At 38.4% G+C, this 25439-nt stretch overlaps 1 protein-coding gene across 1 annotated transcript in view; it reads right to left on the bottom strand.

Moving 5' to 3' along the window:
- KIF5C (kinesin family member 5C) overlaps positions 1-25439 on the bottom strand; it is an 89854-nt gene that overhangs the window by 37311 nt on the left and 27104 nt on the right. Inside the window, exons 3-10 of the mRNA XM_026089022.1 lie at positions 18988-19061; positions 14588-14692; positions 11687-11735; positions 10751-10806; positions 9719-9806; positions 7714-7838; positions 5777-5881; positions 5276-5424 (exon numbers count right to left, since the gene is read on the bottom strand). Coding sequence (XP_025944807.1) covers positions 5276-5424; positions 5777-5881; positions 7714-7838; positions 9719-9806; positions 10751-10806; positions 11687-11735; positions 14588-14692; positions 18988-19061 — 751 coding nt within the window. The remainder of the gene's footprint in view (positions 1-5275; positions 5425-5776; positions 5882-7713; positions 7839-9718; positions 9807-10750; positions 10807-11686; positions 11736-14587; positions 14693-18987; positions 19062-25439) is intronic.

The following is a 25439-nucleotide window of genomic DNA, read 5'->3' as shown; positions in this document are numbered from 1 at the left end:
CCACATCTTGGCAGTCTGGGAATCCTCCCTTCATCTGTTCTTGGTCTCTCCTCCCTAAATGAGGGGGCTGTATTGTCAGTAACAGATTTACATTTCAAGCTTGCAGGCTACTTTTGATGATAAAAAGTAAAACTGTACATTGTAACCCAAAAATATGGCATCCAGGTAAATTTTCAGGGGAAATTTAAACAAGTCAGAATGTAAGTGAAGGAAATGGCACTGTGGTTTGGATGCCAAGAATAATGTCTCAAGAGAAGAGTCTATGGCAACCAAAATTAAACAAATGAACACAAGGAACAAAGACTTTGCATCTCAACTAAAATTCTTGCTCTGTATCTCAATACTTCCAAAAAGTATCACTGACTAAAAATTGCCAGTACAGGTATATGATGAATGCTTTCCCCTACACATCTCCCTTTCCATTCCAAATCTTCCATTTTCAGGGCCTCATCAGCAATACTGACATTTAAAATGCTGCTACTCAGGGCCCCTGATGAGATGCACCCATGAGTGCCGAGAAAGCTGGTGGATGTCATCGCTAGGCCACTCAAAGCAAGTGTCACCCCAGTCTTCAAAAGGGCAAGAAGGAGGACCCAGGGAACTACAGGCCAGTCAGCCTCACCTCAGTCCCTGGAAAGGTGACAGAACAGCTCATCCTGGATGCCATCTCCAAGCACGTGAAGGATAAGAAGGTGATCAGGAGTAGTCAGCATGGATTCACAAAGGGAAAATCATGTTTAACCAACCTGATAGCCTTCTATGATGGAATGACTGCCTCGGTAGATGAGGGGAGAGCAGTGGATGTTGTCTACCTTGACTTCAGCAAGGCTTTTGACACTGTCTCCCATTAGATCCTCATAGGCAAGCTCAGGAAGTGTGGGATAGACGAGCGGACAGTGAGGTGGATTGAGAACTGGCTGAATGGCAGAGCTCAGAGGGTTGTGATCAGTGGCACAGAGTCTAGTTGGAGGCCTGTAGCTAGCGGTGTCCCCCAGGGGGTCAGTACTGGGTCCAGTCTTGTTCAACTTATTCATCAGTGACCTGGATGAAGGGGCAGAGTGCACCCTCAGCAAGTCTGCTGATGATCCCAAACTGGAAGGAGTGGCTGATACACCAGAAGGCCGTGCTGCCATTCAGAGAGACCTGGACAGGCTGGAGAGATGGGCAGAGAGGAACCTCCTGAACTTCAACAAAGGGAAGTGCAGGGTCCTGCACCTAGGGAGGAATAACCCCATGCACCAATACAGGTTGGGGGCTGACCTGCTGGAAAGCAGCTCTGCTGAGAAGGACCTGGGAGTGCTGGTGGACACCAAGTTGACCATGAGGCAGCAATGTGCCCTTGTGGCCAAGAAGGCCAATGGGCAGGGGGGCTGGACTAGATGATCTCCAGAGGTCCCTGCCAACCTCAACCATTCTGTGATTATGTGATCTAAAGGTCCTGAGTGCCTCAGTAAAAAAAAAAAAAAAAAAAAAAAAAAAAAAAAAAAAAAAAAAAAAAAAAAAAAAAAAAAAAAAAAAAAAAAAAAAGAGCCTGATTATAAACATAAAATCACAATTGAATCAGTCCCAGGTTGCCTACTTGAGAAATCCCACAGTGCTAACAGGGTTAAAAACACACCAGCATCTACAGCCAGTTAGGAAGTGCTGTAGTGAGCCCTGTAGCCGGTCCTTTGTCACTCTCCCCAGCGCATAGCTGAGTTACTGGGTTACTACTTGGTCGAGGGGGACCGTCAGCAAGAAGAAAGCTTGGACTTGCACCTCTGCCACTGTATGCACATTCACTAGTCACTGTATCTCTAGGTAGAAACCACCAAATTTAAACCCTTCTAGTGGTAACAACAACCATTTTTTTTATTGGGAAACTGCTTAGTTCCAGCAGAATCTAAAAGATTGCATTAGAAAATGCAAAGCAAGCAGAAAAAAAAATGGAATAGCATCTACTCTAGCAAATTCACATTTAAAAAGAAAAAACAAGCGAGTCAGTATGAATTAAGAAAGCTTTGGATCTTTGCCCTTCACTGCTCAAACACTGAGCCCCTCCAAACAAATCCAATGTCATCAAATAAAACAGACTAAGTAGCAGAAAAACAAAACAAATCTACCACCAGTTTGCAAAACGCAGGCTGAAATGCCTAGAAAAGAAACTACCCTTATGAATCAGCTATACTGTTCTTTGGGGAGGGCAGATGATGTTATTTTCTTCATGGCTCCACTTAATGATTCTAAAACATTCTTTAAGTGCAACCAGTTACTAAAAATCCTGAAGCTCTTACATCGACAAGAAAACTCTGCCATATCTGTGCCTCGTACTCTAAATTCTGCTCCAGTGATTTGCATTATGTGGCAAGCAGGAGTTTTATTACTTTAGAAGAATTAAAAACAAACAAACAAAACAAAAAAACACACCTACAGTTTTAAAATATGCAGATGTCCAATGGTTAGCATATTATTCTATCAGAAGCATAGCTCAAGTTTCTGCTCATTTGACTGTACTTGGGGTGGGGGGAAAGCCACACAATTAAGTTTATTGACTGCATTACACTAATGATAGGTGAAGTACCTATTAGAAAGCTCTAAAATAGAAAACAATACAGAAACACAAGAAAAGATGGAGCAGGAAGAGAAGAAAGTGACTCACTCCTAACGAAGAAACACATGCACATGTTTATTAGCTTAGGTGGGCCTATGAAGATGAATTTTACTCCTGGCACTTATTTTAATGGTGACATTTCTTTATTACTAGGGCAAAAAAAAGATACATGTGTGTATGTATATACACCTTTCCTATAACTTTAATATGTTATTCAAGCCCTTAATACAGACAGTCACATTAGAAAAATAAAACATCACAAAAGCCTGTAAAAGAGACTATTTCCTGTAGACTATATTCCTTTTCAAAATATTCACGAACAACATTATGTATGTAAAGGTTGTGTGCTGCTCTGCAGGCCTAATACAGCAATAGGCCTCACTGGTATTTCATTCCTTACAATTAAAGGCTTTCCATGAGGAGTTCCCGTTTCGGCACAGTTCTACAGCTCAGAAGCAAATAAACACCCAAGAACAAACCGCAACCAAGCACTCTCACAAAGTATTTAGCTATTTTCCCCAGTTCTTCCAGCTGACATCGTGGTCCTCAATAAGGAATGTTTTACAAATAAAAAGAAAGGATAAGAACGCTCCTTCTCTTAGAAAGGTGTTAACTGTTTTTAGCATGCAGCTTGGTTGTTTCTAGTTTCACAGAGGGCATGTATCACAAATAAATTCACTCTGCTGTTCTCATTAGTCATGTCACATCAGTCAAAGCTCTGCCAGCCAGGATGTGCTGAGTCAGTTGCAAAATTGATTTGCCTTCCAAACAGGAGCAGAAATACTCATTACTGAAAAGAGAAATGAAGCCAAAAGAAATGTAGACTGAAGTAGCATGGAAGTTGGACACACTTCCTTCAGCACATATGCATACAAGTTCCCACTGCAATTATACAATACAAAGCAGAAGCAAACCCCTTCATGATTCCAGGGATAAAAAACAACCCACCCCCAACAAAACAAAACCAAAAAACATCCAAAAAGTAACCCACATTACCTTTCAACCCCCTTAATCTGAACTGCTACATTTCATTGCTTACATTTCTTTTCATTTCAAACTATACCTGCGGACACAGAGATAGTTCAGCACAACTCCAGGCAGACTGAAATCCAACACAACACCTACTCCTCTACTTAAAATGAAATGCCTCTTCAGCTGCTTTACTGCACCGGAGCCTGAACCGGAATAAGTTAGCTGGAGCAATGGAATTGCTGTTTTGTTTTGTAGAGGTGTAAGCTTTACATTTGACTAAAATCATCTGAAGTCAGAAAATTGTAAGGCTGGAGATTTAAAAATGAGCCATCAAAACATTTAAACTGTTACAATCAACAAAAACTGCACAAGTCATTAGACTTCAGAGTTATGTAATACTTTGTATTTAATAATTACTGCATCTTAATAGTTGCATTTACTCAAAATTTCTCTGACACATAGTATACGGAATTTCAGTAAAAGCTTCCATCTTTACTAACTTCATCTTATGTTCACTATACAAAGGTGAATTTAAAAAAGCATAGCAACTGTTAAACTGATTATGTTAGCAACTATTTACTCCTTTTATGGCCCTTTTTTCATAAAAACTTAGAGAGACCTGAGAAGTTCCCTTTGAGGAGTTTTTCTGTGCCAGCTTTTGTTCTAAGGGAGTAGTTTATGGTTGCACAGTGTGTGAAGAAAGTGTTAGAGCAAGCAGAGATCAGAGAAATTCATGCTTTTTACAGCTACCTGGCTTGCAGCATGTAGGTCCTTCCCTGCCTTCCATAAATCCCAGCAGATGTCAAAGACAAGTTAATACCGTTTCTGGCAATGCCAGATGAGGAAAATGTTGCAGAGCTGTCTCCCAGCTTTAACCCATGGCAGCACCCCTAATCCTCACAACTGTCCATTAGGAGGGGCTGCACCCAGCTGCATCTGTTTGTCCCCACTGCCCATCCTGTGTTTTTGTGTGCTCTTCTGTGCATGCACTGAAGGGATCACCTTACCTCACTAAAAAACTAAGGAAAAGGACACATTAAAGACTAAAATGGGGCAACAAATCAATAAAAGATTCTCAGATTGATCTGTTATACATGATTTCACTTTCCAATACAAAATGCTCCTTAACAGTGTGGGCTTCAACGTAAAAGTTACACACATCAGAAAATACAACCCATTTTCAGACAGAGACATATCTAATGTATTGTACAAACTTAAATAAATTGTATCTCAAAAACAATCACAAATTATTAGTATTTTTTCCTGCTATTACAAATATACATGCATGAAAAAGTAATTTTCCAAAGTATCAGAGTTCAATTACAACAAAGGCAGTAATTATTTAAATTGGCCTGACCTATTTTTGCAAACCTCTCCAATGTACTTCATATGACTATCGCCACTGAACACACAAGAGAAATTCTTTCCTGACCACTTCCACATTTATATTTTCCTTACTTGCTCCTGAGGACTTGTTCCTATATTGTTAAGATCCTAAAAACAAAAATGTCTGGGAGGTATCATGGTAATCTTTAACAGTTGTCAATATTAGACTAAGTTCACATTCTACATTTTGCTTAATTAACAGTTGAGAAGACACTTTTTTGCAACCATAATCACTGAGATAGCATTCAAGGAGAAGACACAGCTGTTTCAGAACATATGGAAGAGCACAAAGAATTGTTATCTAGCCTAACGATGACCAAGACTCACCGCTGTCCAAACATTAGCGTAGACTTTGTTTCCGCTTCATTGAAAATAGAAGGAGAGCAGCATATAACAATGGTGGTTCTGCAGTTTCCACCAAGGGAATCCTGAAGAATTCGGGTCATTTTGCTGTCTCGGTATGGAACATGGGTTTTCTAATCAAAATAGAAATCAGATACAAGAAAATTTGCTAAAATTAATGATATCAGGTTCTCCCTCATTATAAATCTACAGTGACAGACTTAATGGATTTTGAAGCATATAATTCTGAAGTGTAATTGCTTCGATTGTGCTAAGATGTACTGCACTGGAAAATTGCTCAAGGGAAATCACCAAGAATTTGTTTCTTTATATTTAGTAGAGTAGCCAAAGTGTCATTGGTTTATGGTAGGAAAGCCAATACTTTCTTCTTCCTGAATTGAAATGTTAGCTTATTTCTTAAGCACATGGTAAAGAAACAGATAAATAAAAAGTCATTCTTAAACAGCACAAAACAGGATTACTTACAGTTCCTTCTGCCAAGGCAGATATCACATTGCCTAATGCAGACAAAGACTTATTGATATTTTTAGCTTCATCAAGAACAGCACCCTCCGCTCCAGTTTTGCTGACCTAGCAGAGAGAACACACCACAGTCAGGCTCAGCTACTAGCAAGAGCCTGTACAAATACAGTTACAGTGCAAATGGAGATAGTGCAACAATTAACACTCTTGGAAGAGAAACAATATCCGCAACATGAAGAGGGAGAGTTTTTAATATGCACCTTTTTGTTAGCAGAAGCCTGCAATTCTTCCGACTTTCTTCCAGTTTCAGCGCAAGTTCACCTATGCGCCCTTATTTTGCTAGAGAAAAAGCTGTTCAGTCTGTGCTCTCTTGAGAGGCCACTTGGAGGCCACTTTCAAGACCAGACTGTCCACACAGATAGGGAACTTGCAAACGGTATCATTTGCAAATATCTTCAGGGCATGCTCAGTGGCACAGCATATGCCACCAAACAGATATTTTGGCATTGTATTTTGCTTGCATGGACCAAGAATTTCAGGACAAAAAAAGCATGACCTTACTCATACTGAATGCAAGGTTTGCTTGTCCACAAACTGGACCAAAGGCACACAGGTCAGAGGCTTAGTGTCCTGGGAAGAGCGCTCCGTTAGACAGCAGCAAAGATTTATAGCCTTTTCTCTCTCTTCCCACCCCCTCCTGCCACTTGGGGAAGGGAGAGGTGGCAGCGTTTATGCAGAAGTGTAGGACAAAGCCATATATTTTTCTTTAAGCTGAAACTAGAGTATTGCACTTTCCTCTAAAAAAGATTGATATATGATATAAAAGGCAACATAACTGTACATTTTAAGAAAACAATCTATCAAGGAAATCCTTATTTCAGGTTTTCAGTGGAATGCCCAAGCCAACATAAGGAATTGCAAAAGTGCAAGTTTCAGTGAAGAACAGAATCTGACTCATCTTCTAAACACTACTAACAGTTTTTAATTTAACATTTAATACTGAAAATGAATATGATTAATTACTGCGGTGAATGGCTTCCAGATTCTACCGATGACTTAACTACTGCATCCCACTGAGCATTTCTGAAAGGTGCACAGACTATTAAACAAAGCCATTTATTTTACCTTTTCATTTTCAGAAAAAAAATAGAAATTTACCCCCACAATGGAAGACATCTATGTTGTTTCATTATGAACAATTATTTAGTCATTTTGAAATGCATAGTAATTACCAAGGATCCAGCTTGAATGACAGCTTTTAATTTTATTTTATTTACAGTGAATGAGTTTTGAACACTCCACAAGATGTTAAAACCATAACTGGAAAACAATGACTTTTTTTCCATTGCAATAGTGTTCTAGACCATTACTTTTGTGATGAACAGATACAAATTATTTTCTGGTTAGTATTTTTCCATAACAGAAAGCAGAAATAGTCACTACAATTAAGAGAGCCATTCAGAGGCTTCAAACAGACTTCAGCTGCATAACTGCTGTTATTTCATTGAGCTAGTATATGAAATAAATATAGAAGTCCTAGGAATAGCATATGTCTGAACATAAACAAGTGAAAGTAACAGTCTAATCTGACAAATTATGTAACAGTTACAACATTTTCAAGTAAACTGAGGCTAACATTTTTTTTTATTTTAATGAAACCCATAACTACATGTGAAACTGCGTGAAAGTATGCTGGTTCAAGCCACTTTATTATATCACAGATCTTGGTTTTGCATTTCACCCCAAAGAGCTCTGATGTGTTCCTTTTCTCCAAGTTACTTAAAAAAAAGATTTGGCATACTAATGATAACAGTCAAGATGAGACTTCTGTAAAACTTTTGTAACTACACTTAGTTTTACAGTGACACACACACTCGTATGTTCAGCACAGTGATCCCATTAACATCTCCGAGCGCAGCTGAGGAAAAAAGCAAGATTACCTTCTCACTTCCAGCCAAGTCTACCAGGTAAAGCTTTCCACTGAGTTTCTTCTCAGTTTCCACATTCTCTTGTTTAATATTAATGAGGAAGATACTGTGGCTTCTAGAGCTGTGTTCGTTCATATCTACAGAGCAATCACATTTTAAGTGCTTTGTTTAAATGCCTTTTAAACCTGCCAAGAAATTATTTCATCACAACAAGCTCATGACTAATGAACTCAGAAATAAGAGTCCCCTTATAAGTACAACCGCACTGAGAGCAGAGTCTGCACCCAGAGCTGCAACCAACATTCGCGCACTACAGAATGAGCTCTTACTTGTTCCTGACACGAGCAATTTAACCAGACTCGTGCTAAATGACAGCCGTGGAAAAAATGTTGTTTTTTTTTCCCTCTGAAGGAAAATAAAATGACCAGAAATTGGGGGGGAACATGGCCTTAAGTATAATGAAATGCCATTTCATGGATACAAACAGAAATAAAGATTCTCTCCTTTTGTGCTTGTTAATAAGGATACACTGCACACAAAATATATCTATGACACAACAGATGCTATTTAAAATGTAGACCTACAATTAGCAACTAAGTTCAGCATCCTGGACTGAGACTGAATTTTTTTTTTTTTTTTTTTTTTTTTTAGTTGAGCAAGAGAATTTAAAGAATTATAAAGCAATAAAAAAATTGAGCCATTGTTTAAGGAGCCTTCCCAAATTTTAGGAAATGTTTTCATCAAAACCATACTATTTAAAATAGAATTTCAGAGTGATTTTTATTGCTTCTGTAAGTAAAAAATCCTCCTTTACCCACACAGCAGGTAGAACACAGGCAGCTCCAGCCTCAGCTTCTACTCAGAAAATTCTAAATTCAGTGGTAGCCAGATTATGCTTGAAGTTTCATAAAGCAGCAAAGAGAAAAGCCATTAAGAACCAGGAAAACACCTTTTCCTCCATTTCCTCTATTTTCTCTGTTACCATAGACCCCACTGCCATCCTTCCCCATTCACAGTCTCAACTCCCTTTTTCTCCTCTATCTTCAAACTCAGTTTTTCTATTACACTTCCAAATTTGCTTTTTGCCACTCCTCGATTTCAGTCTTGGTAAAATTCATTCTCTGACCAACTTCTGTCTGAACTTTTATGTGCCAAATGCAGCAGATAATACCACAGCAAGAGGTAGATTTGGATACTTTTTGTTAAAGACAATAGCAAAAACCAAAGGAGTAAACCTTATTCAGGAAAAAAAGAAATAACATTTCTATCAGCATGGTAAGAAAGGCAAGGAAAAACAGGAACAATACAATATTTATCAAAGCAAAAAAGTAGAGACATGGAAGGATGGAGTTACTAAGTGCATCATAAAAGAAAAAAAAAAAAAAAACAACACACAAGATTTGAGTTATAAGTTGAGCTTCTGCCAAGCTCACTGCTTGGATCAAATACATCTTGCAACATAAATTGGGAAACAGGCCAAAGACACCTGCCCTTCTTATCACCATAGGGCTAGCTGGGCTTTATGCGGGTTTGACACAGGTTGAAGTGATTTTTGTTTATTTAGAAAGACTTGTTTGCTTTGCCATCATTCGAGCTCAGCCCGAGCCATTATATTATATATAATGTACATTCTTCATATATACACACATACATACATATATATATACACACACACATATATATGTGTGTATATATATACACATTTAGTTATACACAATTTTGCAGTATCTATATTATGTGTAACAATAGAAATGTTGACTTTTTGTAGTGGCACATGTTAAATTTGGGAGTTCTCAAAGCTGAAACTATCAATAAATGTTTCTGTATGCTGTGAAGCTGCTGTAAAATAAATAGAAATACAGTTCTAGTCATTTTGGAGTGTTAAAATTTGTGCATCATTACATCTTTCAGGTTAGTATATTATGTACTTTGTGAACATTAAGAATCAATACACCACTACAAAGCAACTATAAGCAATGCTTTATAGCCAGAGAAGCTTCCATAGATTATTACTTACTTGTAACAGCTACATGACGGTTAGCTTTCCCTTCGTCAATGACATCCAAAACTTCTTCAGGACTAGATACAAATCTTTCTGTACATCCCTGTAAATATGCAAATTGGACACAAAAGTTTAGTAAGCATACTACTACTCCAAAAGCCATCAAGAATAACATTTAGCACTGACGAATAAAATAAGAAAAAGAATCATCAACCTCTAATATGAACTTTAGGAAGGCAGTGGGTCAAAACATGCCTTAGTATCAATTTCAGCAGGATTTGCTGGGATAACCTGCGAGAACATTTTCTTTCACAGGGTTAAAGTCAGTCAAATCCAAACATGCAGCAGAAGCAAGTGTCATTACTTGAACACATGGAATGAGACTATACATTCAGATTACTAATTTGGGTTAGATTACATAGTCAGAATAGTTTTTCTCTCTCAGTCTAAAAGACGAGATGCACTGTCCTCCTTCTCTGCTTTAATACAATATTACAAAGGGAATTTTTTTTCCTCTCCCGAGAATCAGAATACAGAATATTATTATTAATAAACAGAATATTATATGTATATTAAGGTTCACATATGTTCACAACAAGTACAATTCACATTTAAATGAACAATTTAAGTGAAGGCACAGGAAGCCATAAAACAATTGACGTGAGTTCCTAACCCAACAAGCCTGTTCTAAAATGTTGTAAGATCACAGCATCTATGTAACAAAATATTAATGAAAAAAATCCTTCAAGGTGTTCTCTTTCATATCCAACATGAAATAGAAATATGAATACCTAAATCTTAACACCTTTATAACAAAACATAAGTGTTTCAAGTCAGGAAAATAAAGCAAACATAAATGATTCAAGCCCATTAATATTTCAAGAAACTCTTTAAATTCTGAAACTAATATTACTTCAACATCCAAGACTTTGAACATGAGATGAATCACCACAGCAAACACATCAGGATACAAATGGAGATCTGTATATAAATGCATATATTGGTTATCTGAGAAAGAACGAAAAAACAGCAAAGTTTTTCTTGTACCTTAACATATGGGACTCTGTTTTTATCTTCATGTACAGCAAGGTTTGTTTTTGACACTAGGAAAAAAGATGCAGTTCATTACGAGTATTCCACAAGTGATAATGTGTCAACTAGAGGCATGACAGATAATCTGAATGTATTAAATTTGTAACGTAAGAGTGTAGTCACTTCCCACTCCTTAGTAACTATCATGGTTTCTGTTATGTAAATCTGTATTTTTTTTTTCTTTAAAGCAAAATTTACGGCACAGACCTTTAGTTTAATGCTGAGATCGATAAGTTAAATACAGACCAATTTGGATTTTTTCAAAGCAGCAAAAATTTCAAAACGTACAGAAGAACTCAAGGACTCTAAAATCCACTCCAATGCATGTTACTTTTTTGTGTTACTATTAGTACACATTTCTGACTTCCGACTGATTCACCAAGCACAAACTGCTTTCATCAACGTACAGCAAGCACACATAGACACACAAATGGTAAAAGAGAGAGAGGGAAAACTCTCCAGTAACTATCTAGCAGAAGAATAACTTGAGCTGAACATATTCTAAATTTAACCAAAAACCTTAACAAAACATTGCATACATTTTTTTTTATTACAATTTTTTTGTTACAATTTCGCCATAAGAATATGCATCACCAACGAGGCTCAGACATGCAGGGTGCACTAAAATTCAGTGGTGGTTTATATGACTCAGCCCATTCTGTAAAAATCTCTATATTCACTAATCTATAATCAAGCATCACAGAAGTAGGTGCACAAGAACCAGAGAATCATATGACTTAAACTGCAAAATTTTCTTTTGTAAACCCAGTCACATAGCTTAAATTTAAATCCCTCTCAAAGTAACTGAATCAACACCAAAGGGGAAACAAATCACTACAACAAAAACACAACACCACTTAGTCACATAAGTAAAAGAAATGAAATACTTACCATCAAGTAGGTCCCTTATTTTGTCCAAATAAATCTCAAAGTAGGAAACCTAATTAAATAATCATAAACATTACGTATTTAAACTTTGGTGATTTAAAAATGATTGTACTTATATTTCCATACTTGTCAAAATAAAAAGCACCAAACTAGAAGGAAGACCCATCTCACACACATTTTGAATTACAACTCTTTCATGAAAAAGTACTTGTATTTTGAATGATTTACATGTCACATTACCCGGTCTTTCTCCATCTATCACTGACTCATGAGGAAAGCTTTACAAAAAAAACTTTGGACAAAGCTCATCATCTACGCATTTTCTGAGACATGCAAAATGGACAAAAATACCGAACATAACATTATCAGCACAGCATCACTAGTAGGGTACAATTTGACAACTGAAAAAGGCACACCAATATTCAGCGGCACAAACCAGAGGCCATAGTCACTGGTTTAACATACTAGTTACATAAGCCTAAGCAATGCACATTAAATGAAACTAAGTGAAGCACACGTAACGTTCTTTCCTGAATCAGGTCCAAGCGAGCAACTTGAAGAAAAGACAGACAATTGTCCTTAAAATAAATAAATAATTAAAGACAAAAAAGTGTTTAAGGAGAGGGAGAATGAATGACCCTAAATAAAGGGCTATTCAACTCTGACAGAAGCAAACAGAAATGCGTTAGGGGGATGGTGCCTAAGTGTACTGGAAATAAGTTTTATCCAGGGATTATTTAGCTAGCCAAATACTAGGCAGCTAAATTCTAGATAGTAAAGCATCATTTTGTGTCATGGGAAAAAATAAGTCACATTTAGATTTATTTTTTTAAACTGATGTTTTGATCTTCCTACGTGATCGCTGCTATTACATACAGATGCGTTTAGCTTTTGTGCATTTTCTTCATCTGTGTCCCATTTAAAGCCATCCTCTGGACTAGCTTGTTTCAACAGTCTGGTTAATCCAGACTCATTTCATGTGCTTTGTATTATCCTATTAACATAGTGCTGAGGACCTACATACACTGGAGATGTTCCCCTCCCTGTTCTTAATGGGTCTCTAACAAAAGAAGGAGGGGAAAAAAGGTACAAAAACAAAAGAATAAAAAAAAAAATCATTCATTTTCAAAGTTGGCTCAGTTATTAAAAGACTGACAGTTCAGTTAAATTCTTGGTCACAGTGACAGAACATGCATTTCTCTAGATGACAGCTTCTTGTATAACCACTCACTCATTCATTGCTATTTAGGCAGCTTTTCTGTTATAATATTCAAAAGTGTCAACTATGATAGGAAACCACTGAAACAATTCCGTGCGGGCAGAACATGATTTATAAAGTGATAATCTTCTGCTGGGACAGGAATTTACTATGCCTAGTGTCTAGTGCTAAGGGGTCCCCATCTGTTGGCATCAGAGTACTATCACGTAGAATAGCGAGAGCCACATGAGAGTTTTACAGATGATGAAAAATAAATAAATAAATAAATCATTCTCACTCTTGCAGAAGCCATTTCTGTAAAACTTCAGACATGTCTGTTTTCAAGGAGCTCAAAACTTTACAATCCAAGATCCACTAAAATATTTAGATGGTTTATTTCAACTTTGTAAAGATGCTTCTGTCTATGCTTCTTGAGCACACACCACTCAAGAACAGGAACGGCTAAGAACACCCTCATTACAAAAATGATCTAGTGCTTCCAAAAGGACAGTAACAGGTTCAGAGATGTGTAAAACATGCTAGATTATGCTGGATTATTAGAAAAAATTCCCAGAGGTACTTTAAGGGCTTTAATGCAGTCAATGGTGAAAAGTCACTCATCTAACTTCTAGTCACAAGGCGAACAGGGCAGAGGAGCAGAATCCCATTCTAAGAGAGCATCACCAGATCACAGCAGAAGAGAAAGTGTTTTCACATTGAGTTGCTGAGTGCAGCTACTCAGCTTTACCAAAACCTTCTAGTTATATAGTGTGTGTTTTAGGGGAGGAATGACAGAGGAGTACTCATTCTTCCTGCAACCCACTAGGTAATTTTACTGATGTCTGCTTAGGAGAAAGCTGTGTCCTGGCTCCAGTTCTGCCAGACTGGCTGAGATCCCCCCACTGCTGACAGCTGAGGTAGCGTTTTGCAGCCGCTCCCCAGGAGATTGGATGATGGATAAGAATTAAAGGTCACTTCAAAGAATTTGAGAGATCATATGTATGGGATCACAACAGGGATAGGTAAAAAACATATTAGCTGTCCAAACTGCGACTTAGTCCACCATCTTCTGAAACCCATATGTAAGCTCCCGAGATAAAACTGACTTTCAAACATCCTTCTGTAAAATTGCCTAAAGCGGTTTCCTCCATTTCAAACCCTTGTATTATGGATGACTATTTGTATCTTTGAAATAAGAACAGCATATCAATATTCTGTCAAATGCCATGTGAACCAATAATATTTATGGTTATAACTAGAGGGGCTGCAGCACAGTATTTTGGAGAAGCTGCATTAAAGTAAGGATGTTCTTACCGTATTTTCTCACAGTGTTGGCTAGCCTATCAGCTTTGGTGCAAGGTGACTAAGACAAGGCAACCAACTTGAGAAAGGCTACGGAGAAGCCTGAGATGCAACCAAGCTGTTAATTCAAGATGTTCTGCTGTGGCTGCCATTTTAACTGAAGTTAGCTAAGACAGACTAGCCAACCTAAGTCAACAATACATCCAAAAAATTCTGTCAAAGGCCCTTTCCTTAGGCTAATAAATTTGTCAGATTTTTCAAATAAAAGTCCTCCTTAATTTAACAGTTCTTGGAATTACAAAAAGGAAAAATTCTGCAGCAAAATGTTATAAGAATCCAGATTTCCCATCCAGCTCAACTTTCCTTCATCTGACCCATTACATAACATGCCATTCTGCATTTACCTTTATGTGAAACTCCAGGTTTTCATCCATGGAATAGATGTGATCAAAGATGTCATGTGCAATTCTTGGAATGATTCCCATCAGCTGAGGGTCATGCAGCTTCCCCTACAGACACAAAAGCAAACCGTAACTTGGAAAGCCTTGCTCAGGCACAGGAGAAGAGAAGGCCTTGTTCAAACGTATCCTCATACAGGGGGCCCTAGGAACACGTCTGCTGCTCTGTGGGGTTTGCTCGGTACAAGTGCACATAAGAGGTGGCAGAATGACTCAACGCGTTAGCACCCTTCACCCTACAGAGCACTGATTTGTTTTGTCAGTTCCCACCCGTCGTGAAGCGTGCTGTCCTGCTGCTATTTACACTGTTACTCCCCGATTTAAGATAGATGAATAAACACAAACAAAACATGTTTACAAATTATGGACTGGTTCTCCCAGTTAAAAATCAGATGTTTGAAAACATGTCAGAAATTAAAAGTCTTACAGCGTTCAGATTTTCTTTCACCACTGTACTAGAAAGCTAAAGGGAAAGCTGGCTTGTGGGGATTTGGGGATTAGAGTAATACATTCTGGTTTCAGCTTGCTGGGCCTACTGCCAGAGAGCAGGGCTTTACAAACATGACTGTTCTCTATACGAATTTGCACAACTACTTTCCCCTATTCTTTGAAGAACCGAATATGAAATAAAAACAATTTCCTGGCTGCATAGCTCCTTTTAGTTGCATTCCTCTTTTTGAGTAAGTCAAACATATATAGGAAAGCTATCACTATTTAAGTACTGAACAAAAACATAAACATGAAATAAAAACCTTTTTCTGACTACAACATACATTGTATTATTATTTCCACATACTACATGAAACTGCTTAACGATGCCATAACAAGCATTTCAGTCAGTAGCTATAAGACACCATCAGAACATATGGTCCAGAAAACATATGATCTTCAAAACTTCATCTAAGTATTACTGCCAATAATCGGCACAACAAAGCATCTTACTCCAAATATTGGTACAGAAATTTTCAAAATATAGTGGATAACCATACAATCCTGATCATGGGAAGTTATTTTTGATCAGTAACTTCTACAAGTAAAATTACCCAGCACCAGAACAATTTTAGCAAAATAGGAAGAAAAGCATACACGCAGGCATGGCTTTCGCAGTATTATGCATGTTTCTGACTGACCATTGGTCATATACTCCCATTTTATCAGCTAGTCAGCCTTTACGAGTATTTCAAATATAGTCTTTCTGGACACCACTTCTTTCATTCTAAAGCTGGTTCTAAACATTAACCTAGGATGAAGGAAATTTAACATGAAGAACTGACAATATCTCAAAGCTTGAACTTAAAGCAGTTACTAGGTTTATGACCTTGAATTACACATCTTGCAAATAATAAGGAGAATAGAGAAAAAAAGTCAGTTATATTGCTAACTGCCTTCCCTATAAACAACGCTCAGCTATATCTAAACAATTAATATTTTATTTATGTTAAATAATATCAACTTTTGCAGTGGGAGCAGTTAACTGCTATACTGCATACAACATCCTGTTAAACTTCTCAAAAACGAAAAAGTCCTTGTTGTACAATACACTTTCTTTTTTTCATACCATGAGAATGAAAAGAACGATGATCAAAAACTGAATTCTCAATGGAAGGGAAAAACTATATGTGCACACACAGAACAAAACTCAACACTTTTTTTTTTTTTTTAACCTTGCTAGCAAAGATGTCATTGCACAATGCTTAGTTTTGTTACACAGAGCTGTTATTGAACAGACACTGCAATACAGTTTTCATGCTATTCATTTCTTCTCACTGAAAAAGTCCTCAAAAAGCTCACTGAAGTCAACTGGCTACCCTGTCTGGAGATAGTCTTCCTGAGGAGGGTAAAAGGGTTTTTCCTAAACAACAATGTATAGAGGTTTGCATTTGACACTTCTTCAATGCACAATGCAACCAAAGGCATATAATACATACATATATATGTGTGTGCATGTGTGTGTGCACTATATATGCATATGTGTGTATATATATACACATGTATATATGTGTGTATGTGTGTGTACACACATATATATACACGCACACACACACATATATATACACGCACACACTATAAAACAGCGCAAGATGCCAGATTCCTAAGGTAACAAAGACAAATGTAGCTACAGAACCAGAGACACTACAGCTACGTATTGCCCCTTTTTCTGTAATAGTTTTAACCAAGCCGGGTTATTAGCTCAGCCAAAAGCCAGTAGGAATTTGAGTTTTCCTGCAAAGGCTTCTTCCTGCACAGAGGCACATCAGCTTTGGGATGTCTGCACTATGCTCCACCGCACTAGGTAAACATATGTCCTAATAATTGCTTCTGCCCTGTGCAAGTGACAACACATAAGAGAAGGTAATTAAATGTTCTCATCTTAATGAGCTCTACATAATACTTATGCTTTCCTTCCTTTCACTGGAAAGCTGAAGTCAAAAAGCAAACAAACAAAAACCAAAAACAAACACCCCCCCCACACCTTACGGATTTAGGTGTGACCTCAGAAACAGCTTGGAGAAACACGCTTCTGCTGCTGCCATGCTGACACTGCGGTTAGCCAGCCCCCCCCCAAGCACCAGGACAGAGCCTGCTGCTCATTAAAGCCTTTCATTTGAACCAGAACATCAATTCCCACATTTAAACATAGCAGGCAGTGGCTAGCCAAGTGTAAGAGCCGCAGCAGCACTCTAGTTCGGAACGGTGACATAATAATTACAACCTTTAGGGACAAACTATTGAAAGGCCAAAGCCCAACAGTGTAATCTTACCAACAAAAATACATAATTTTAAGAATGTATCTGTCCTGCTGCACAGGGTGGCAAGTGTTTTATCTAGCACAGGAGAAAGACCCATGTGTGTCAGAGAGTCTAGCCTGGCTATATTATACTACTATGTCCTGCTTAAGCTTAACACTAATACTATGAAGCATTTCACAGAAAATCCTCCATAACAGCTTTACCTAGAGGATTTAATATTTCTTCGCCTTCAGACTAGCTTTTTCTTCCACAACACATTATAGCAGTGCTACAAGAGGTTATAGTGTTAAAAGGGGGATTAAAACTGAATATAGACTTGAAACCACTTCAAAATGACAGCTTTTTTTTTTTCCAAAAAAAAGAAATGACAGCCATTTTCCTATAGTCATTTTCTTTATCACAGCTTGTAATTCTGATTATAAATTGGCTTTAAGAGCTCTTTCCCCATGTCGTGTGGAAGCACCAGCTCAAGCCCTGCAGACATTTTGATTTAATTACATTCAGAGCTGGTGGATTACTCAGTCCTTGTGCCATCTGTGAGGACTGAACCAGTGATTTCCTCCATCCTCACTCTCCAAAGGAGGCAAGGACAGACTTAATTAGACACGAGGCACCAGTTATTGCAACCTCCAGGAAAGGAGCAACTGTGGCAATTGAACAGTGATTTCACCAGAGCCTATTGGCTCAAGAGAATATTGCTTTCTTTCTCATTTAACCTTCAGGTTAGGTAGGTCACCCATGTTAATCACGAAGCAGATCTGTCTGACAGTGTTAAACAACTGGAAGGACAGCTTTTTCTTATTTTCTTTCATTTCATTTAGTAATATTTTGTTTTAGACCTTCTGTTTAAAATTCATAGTTGAACTGAAATGTTCTAGAATACATACATGCAGCTTGTACAGTTTTTGTGATCGAACAACCCTAGGCTAACAGTTTCACAGCACTCCACTGAAGAAGTAATGCTTGACTAATCCTCCATTTTTAGCAGGAGACTAAAATACCATTTAAATGTCTCTACCTGAACAGTCTAAGAGAATTTGTGGGGAAGAACACTACACTGTTACACTTTGTGTACTGGTAATACAGACAGACTCAGGACTTCGGCCTCTGAAATTTTGTATTCCTTTTCTCCAGAGCAACAATTCTCAAATCCATCCATCTGTGCTGCAGCACATGAGAGGTATTCCCAGAAGAGGGGTGCAAATGAGAAAACCAATAACCAAGGCATGAATTTTCGCAAACCTGCATGCAAGGCAGGATCTCTACAGATCACTATCGCTGTTCTAATTTGTGGATTAACATATCTCACTCAATCCTTACACACACATACCTAAACTATTATGACAAATACGCTATGGAAAAGTTGGCACTTTTCACTCACCTATTGTTATTTCAGATACACATCTGTAAACATCTCTGGAAAAAATTCGACATCAAAAAAAAATACTATAGCTTAAAAAGAGTTAGAAGCTAAACATACCTATATCTCTTTTTCTACGCCACTCACAGTTCAGTGTTCCAGATAGCTGGTTTGTTCAAGTAATTGATACATAATTCTCCTGCTACTACCAAACAGAATTAATTCTGCCACTGTACCTCCATAGTATGAGTTTTTCCTGATGATGTCTGTCCATAAGCAAAGATTGTGCCGTTGTAGCCTTCAAGAACATCTGCAAGAACAACAAAAATAATTAAAACTCATATTGGCATCTTAAAACCGTACTATCAGTTTCACAGGTCTTTCACAATGCTTATAAGCTGAATTAGAAAAATAGCTTGTGCACTAAAAGAAGGAAAAATATAATGTATCTAACAATCTCAAGGCAAAAAAGTTTATTCATAACAAGACCAGAATTAGATAATTACAGAATTAGTGACATCCCTTTCACTTTCCTGAGAAAAAAATTCTCTGGACACCAGATATCATCCAATATATCTGTCTGACATGGAAATCAGAAGACTTAGTTACCTGCATTTAAAATAATCAAGTACTAAAGAGAAAATTAAACAAACTCAGTTATTCTTTCTCTGCTACTATAATATTGGCAGTGGTTCACGGCTTCAGTAACTTCCAAGCTTGTCTGCAAAGCGGTAAAGCAAAGCAGGAAGGAAGTCAGACAAACATGGAGCTGCTTTATTAAAAGGATACTTCTGTCAAGGCAGAATAAACAATTTTTGATATTACATTAAGATATCAAGAATATTTATTTTTAATTTTGCAATGGATAATGTCTATAGAAGCTTTCAAAAGATGGAAGGAAATGGCAAACCAGAAGGCGTTCTAAAACAACTGGTGTTTTCCAAAGAGCTGTATCAAAAGCCTGCCATGCTCCCACATGTATTCACTCCCATGCATCTGAAAAGATTGCCATGTTGGACCTTCTCCAGGCAAGTGAATTTAGAAAGTCTTAAGCAGACCCTCCTATTTACACAATTTTTATGTAAAAAAAGATGAAACACTATTACAGTTGATAATAAAGAATGAAAAAAAAAAAACCTAATCAAAAAAGCAAACGGCAATAACTCTGTGCCGTTCTCAAAGACCCCTCCATAGCCTCTGAACGCGGCAGCAAGAACGCCGAGCGGGCTATTCAGCTTACGGATGCGCACTTTCCCCTCACCGCTGGCTACCAGCGCATACAATACCACACTGTGCCCGACTCTTCTGGCCAGGAGACAGCAGGAACGGACTAAGCACCCGCGCCCTGAGCTCCGCCATCTGCCTCCCTAGCAGCAACAATGCAGAGAGACAACACATGAAAGCTGCGGAGGGGAGGGGAGGGGAGCAGAAAAGAAATAAAAGCAAAAGAAAAGCTTGACTCTTCCAGCCTCCAGCGGGGACTGAGAACAGCCACCAAACATCAGCTGCCAAGAAGCTGGAAGGCAGTTACAAAAACGACTGCAATCCTGACACAATCCAGCAACTGTGCGACACGAAGCAGCGTCACGGCCCAGCTTCAGCCTCCTCGCTGGGGCAGGGCAGAACGATACAGAGAGAAGGTTAAAAAGAAAACATAAATGCATAGAAAAAAGGGAAAGGAAAAAGATCTTTTTCAAAGCCAACCACAACATAGACCCACAACTGTTTCTTATATAGAAAGACTGAATAAGGATAAAATTGGAACAAAGCCATTTAAAAAAATTACTATAGTTAAATACAGAATGTAGTTTTTTAAATTGTGGTGAGACTGTATTGGAGAGCTAAGGAGGACAGACTGCAGAGCTATATTAACAGAGGTTGTATAGTCCTCCAAACAGCAGTGTTGGGTAAATCTTTCAAACCTTGAAGTCTAGGAAAAAGACCAAGTTAGAGACTATATTCTAATTACCATCATTCCAATATTAACATTTTGTATGAACTTGGCATCTTCATCTGTTTACAGAAACAGACACTGCTTATTCTTTCTTTAAGGAAAGAAGGTCTAGAATAATAATAAACAATAATTTCATAAACAAACAAACAAAAACAAACAGGCAGTGTGAGGAAAGTCTTGGAGGCAGCACAAAATTGAGTTCACACCTTCTACCCATTAGGTCCACCAACAGGCTTCCAAACAGAGCCAAGTCTCACGTTATTGGTATTTCAAAACACTCATTCACCATTTCTTTTCTGAAGGGAACATCTTATTGATTTGTAGTTCAACACAGAATGAACCTGAGTGGAAAAAAAGGGCTACAACAAGAACAGCCTCAACGCTGGGGAGAAAGCGGCTTCCCAGAGGAACACTTGCAGCTGGCCGCCTGTTGTTACCAAGGCTCAAGGCTGATCATCCGGCTTCACCACATCCAAAACCAATTCACCTGAAGCTTCATGGGTGCAATTTTAATGGCACTTTTTTTTCCCAATAACCCCCCGTTGTTTATTAAGCAATGTCTTTGGGAGATATAAAAGTATTAACAAGAGAAAATTAGCTGCTTAGCAATTTCCTGAAGCCTGTTGATCATTAAAACTTTAAAAACAGTCCTGCTAGGAGCTCCACTGAATTTCCAGCAATAGACCTAGTTGTAATACTTGGGTGAACCAGCAGAAACATGGGAGTGCAGCAGCAGGGAGGCAGCAAGGATCTGCAGGGCAAGTGGGGTAGTGAAAGAAGCTAGTAGCAGCTCACCGCAGACAAAAGTTGTATCTAGTTTTTATATATATTGCCATTTTCCTTTTTAAAAATTGATCAGATTAATATTAAATTTCAAAATAGCCTATAGCAAAGGCAGTACTTAATGCAACTGCATTTGAAATATTTTGAATAAAAAGTTTGTACTTTTTTATTGCATACTACATTATATATATTTGTACTTTTTTAATTCTAAACTAAAGTGTAACCGCAAACTGGATTAGGAAAAAAACTTGTTTTCCTCTTTAAATGGAAACCAGAACACGGGAAAGATGAGTTAAAGTGTCCAGAGAGGACACAGAACCAGAGTTTCAGAGATATTTAGGCACCAAAAATACAAACAGTTGCCTTGCAGGATTTTCAAAAGTCCTTGAGCAACAAACGTGCAACTCCCATTTGTTTCTAAACTATCACCTAGAATCCAAATACCTTTTAAATCCTGCCCCATGACATTTAATAAATAATCTAGGAGTTCACTAGTACTAACATGATTTCTTCTTTTGCCAAACATGGTTAACACGTAAAAAAAAAAAATTGAAATAGTTCAATTAAAAAAAAAAAACATACACTCATCTCCAGGTAAATGCAAGGTACAGTGCCAGCTATATACTGGCACACAGCCTGAGGGAAAAACAATCTAATTAATCAACTGTTATGTAAGAAATTTGCACCGATGTATACTAAGATACATTTCTTACCTATATTCCCTCAAGCAGCTATGCAGCTTCCCAGTTGGGGAGGGGGAGCCCTATTTTGTAAGAAGTTTACATTTTGATGTGAGTCATCATTTTAACAGTTAAAAGAAGGAGTGCAAATCTATCAGTTTAGGCAAATAAAGTGTAAATACTTAATAATTTAAGAGAAAGAAAGAGTTTCTTCTCGATTTCGAATTCAATCCACTCTGGAGAGAGGCCCCCGTTTTTCCAGCTAGCCCCTCTTCTCCCCGACCTCCGTTAAGCCAACGTTACTGCAAGGCCCAGCAAGGCAGCAAAAGCAGCTGCCTGAACTCCCCAGCTCCTTCGCAGGCAGGAGGAAAGGCTGCTGCTTGATGAGCAGCTACCAAGCAGCCAGAAGACCGGCACGCCGTACACGTGCCGGCTGCAACTCGCCATACGGAGAAGGGGGAGCCACGCAGAAGAGGTCCCAGCTCCTAAGAACAGGGCACCGCTCGGGCAACGCTCTCTGGGGAGCGAGGCGTTAAAGAGGAATGGGACCAGCACCACGAGAGATGGACTCTGAGCTGCCATCTCACAAGCTACAGAGTCACCAAACCATTTAAAATCGTTTCGAAGAGTATATGCACATTCTTACCTAAGCCATATCATGAAGGTAAAGTAATGTTGTAAACATCAATTACCCCATCAGAATGTAAAACCTTCTCCAGAGACAAGGTGAAATACTGCATTTATTTCAAAGCCATCCTCAGCATTATCCACCTACAAGGAGCCAGGTACAGGTCATGCCTGAGACATCATCTCTCTCACACTCCGTAAGCCTTTGCATCGTCTGCAATTAATAAGGTCAGAGGTCTCAGAGGAAGAAGCAGATTTTTATTGAGAGGTTTTCCTCCTTAAGATCGTTAATATACTGTCAACTGAACAAAACCAGAAGACAGTCCCTGGTACAAACAGTCTGCACAAAATTGAAAGAGTGAAGGAAAGGGAAAAATAAGCATATGAACAGGCGATCAGATAAAGAACAGTTGGTATTTTTATTTAATTCATAATAAACAAAAAAGCCCAAGTGCTTTTCTTAATTCCTGGTCACACTTTCTCCACAGTGATTTTCATTTTAATTTACCTTCTTCCCGCAAAATCAAAAGCCAGCTACTCAACCACTGCTGTTTGATAGTTTTTCTGATGAGACTGGACAGGACAAGTAGCAGCAGTCTAGACCTATAGCAGTAAAAATCCGGATCTGGCATTCAGAAAAATCAAAGAGCAGCAGCAGCGCTGGGGTGTTGCAGTGACCCGCTGGAACAAACTGCCGAGAATGGCTGTGGAAGCCGTCACGGGGGACCTCTGACGTGCACCACTGACAAGTACAGGAGTCGTAAAGGCAAGAAGAAAGATCAAATGGACTTGCGCAAGTCCTTCCAGCCATGTTTTTATGACCAAGTTTAGTCCAATACTTACCTTTCCCATGTCCAAATTCTCTAGGTCTATGATTAAACATTCAAGTGCTGTATTTGTAATTGGAGCAGAAAAATCAATAAGCCACCCAGTGGGAACCCCTCAGAAATCAATCACAACCCCACCACCCAAAATCATTAAAGCGATTAACTTTCTCTTCCTTACAGGACACACAAATGCATAGATGTTCTCACGTGCACTAACTTGCAGCTACGGTGCTCAGCAATAGCTTGGGCCATTATATATTTTCCCTGTATAAATGTAGGAAAGATGCAAAATCCAGATACAGACATCTTTCTGTATAGATTAGGAAGGTGAAGCTGTTTTATGGCACTAGACTCTCAGGGGAAGCAAAGCAAGAATAGCAGCAGATCTTGTAATCACACACTATAGTAGTCTTTCATATTTAGCAATATTTGTTAGTTTGGTTAAAAAAAAAAAAAAAAATTTAACGCTGGTTCCTAAACTGTGGTTGTATGCACCAGGAACGATTCCGCATGCAGTCCCAGAACACGCGGAGCAGCATCAGCACAAAGACACGTATTCGCTCAGCTGATCAGTGGATAATACAGATGAAAGGGCAAGACCACGCGCAAAGCGCAGCACTGGTCCCTGGATGCCCAGCCTGCCCTAACCCTGCCCCTGCTGCAGAGACCCAGCGAGCAGCAGCAAACATGCTTCTGGATCAGTTCTCAGCAGCGAGGCCACGTGAGAAATAGGGAGTTAGATGGCTGAACGTGGCAGCTGGCCGGCCCAGTGGCCACTGCCCTTGGCAGTACCCTGAACAAACAAAGTTCCAACACCCACCCCGACACAAATCACAGATTGTTTCTCCCCCCTCTGAAAATCCTCGTTCCTTATGTTTCTCATATATGGAATATGAAATACATCAGCTCACTTATTGAGCCATTTGTTTATACCTAATTCCATGAGATCACTTTTATTGTCAACACAGTTGTTATAACCATTTTTTCAGAGACTGTTAAGCCAGCTGGCATTCTTTATAATATTAATCACAGTAAAACCATCAGCCATTTTCTGGGAGTATAACGAATTTTGATAACAAATGGTAGCTCAAAACTCTAGCTAAAGAACATTCCAAAGTTTTAAGGTGTAATGTACTCAGCTGATATTTCCATGGGGTATATTACACTGTTCAAGTCTATCAGAAATAAGTCCATATGTTTCATATTCTTCACTTTAGTAGGCCTTAAATTAAAAAAAAAAAAAAAAAAAAAAAGTAAGGAACAATAAACTTTAAGTCTACACAGGGTAGAGTTTTTGGTAATAATCTAAAAATTTTGCAGGGTTTTGGGGGAGGGGGGGTTGGTTTTTGTTGGTTTTTTTTTTTTTAAGTATAGATCGCACTGCTGATATTTGTATTGGAGCAGCATACCCCCCCCCAAAGGAAATCAACAAAAAACAAAAACCTTCAGACCAGCCTAGAGTCCAATACAGATAACCACTGTACAAACGCTATGCAAAATCACCTAAGAGGCATTACCATATAAATAGACTGACAGCAAAGGAAGTATTTTTATCACAGTTTCATAGATGAGGAACAAAGAGGTTAAAGGGACTAACCTAAATTCACCGAGAAAGTCTAAAGTCTTTCATGTCAGGAAAATTGAGCCCAGCTCTCCAGAATCTCACTTCAATAGCTTCTTTCTCTCTCTCTCACACACACACACACAAACAACAAACTTGCCTTTCAGAGTATCTACCAAGCTCAAGCTAACACACATACAAGTATGTGTCAACCATATCTTCAAATAGACCTTTGGAACATAAAGCAGCTTTAGGT

Source organism: Apteryx rowi, unplaced genomic scaffold (assembly GCF_003343035.1).
Source record: "Apteryx rowi isolate R43461 unplaced genomic scaffold, aptRow1 scaffold_8, whole genome shotgun sequence".
NCBI classification, from domain to species: domain Eukaryota; kingdom Metazoa; phylum Chordata; class Aves; order Apterygiformes; family Apterygidae; genus Apteryx; species Apteryx rowi.
The sequence above is the reverse complement of the archived record's forward strand: the minus strand, read 5'-3'. Positions and strand labels throughout refer to the sequence as shown.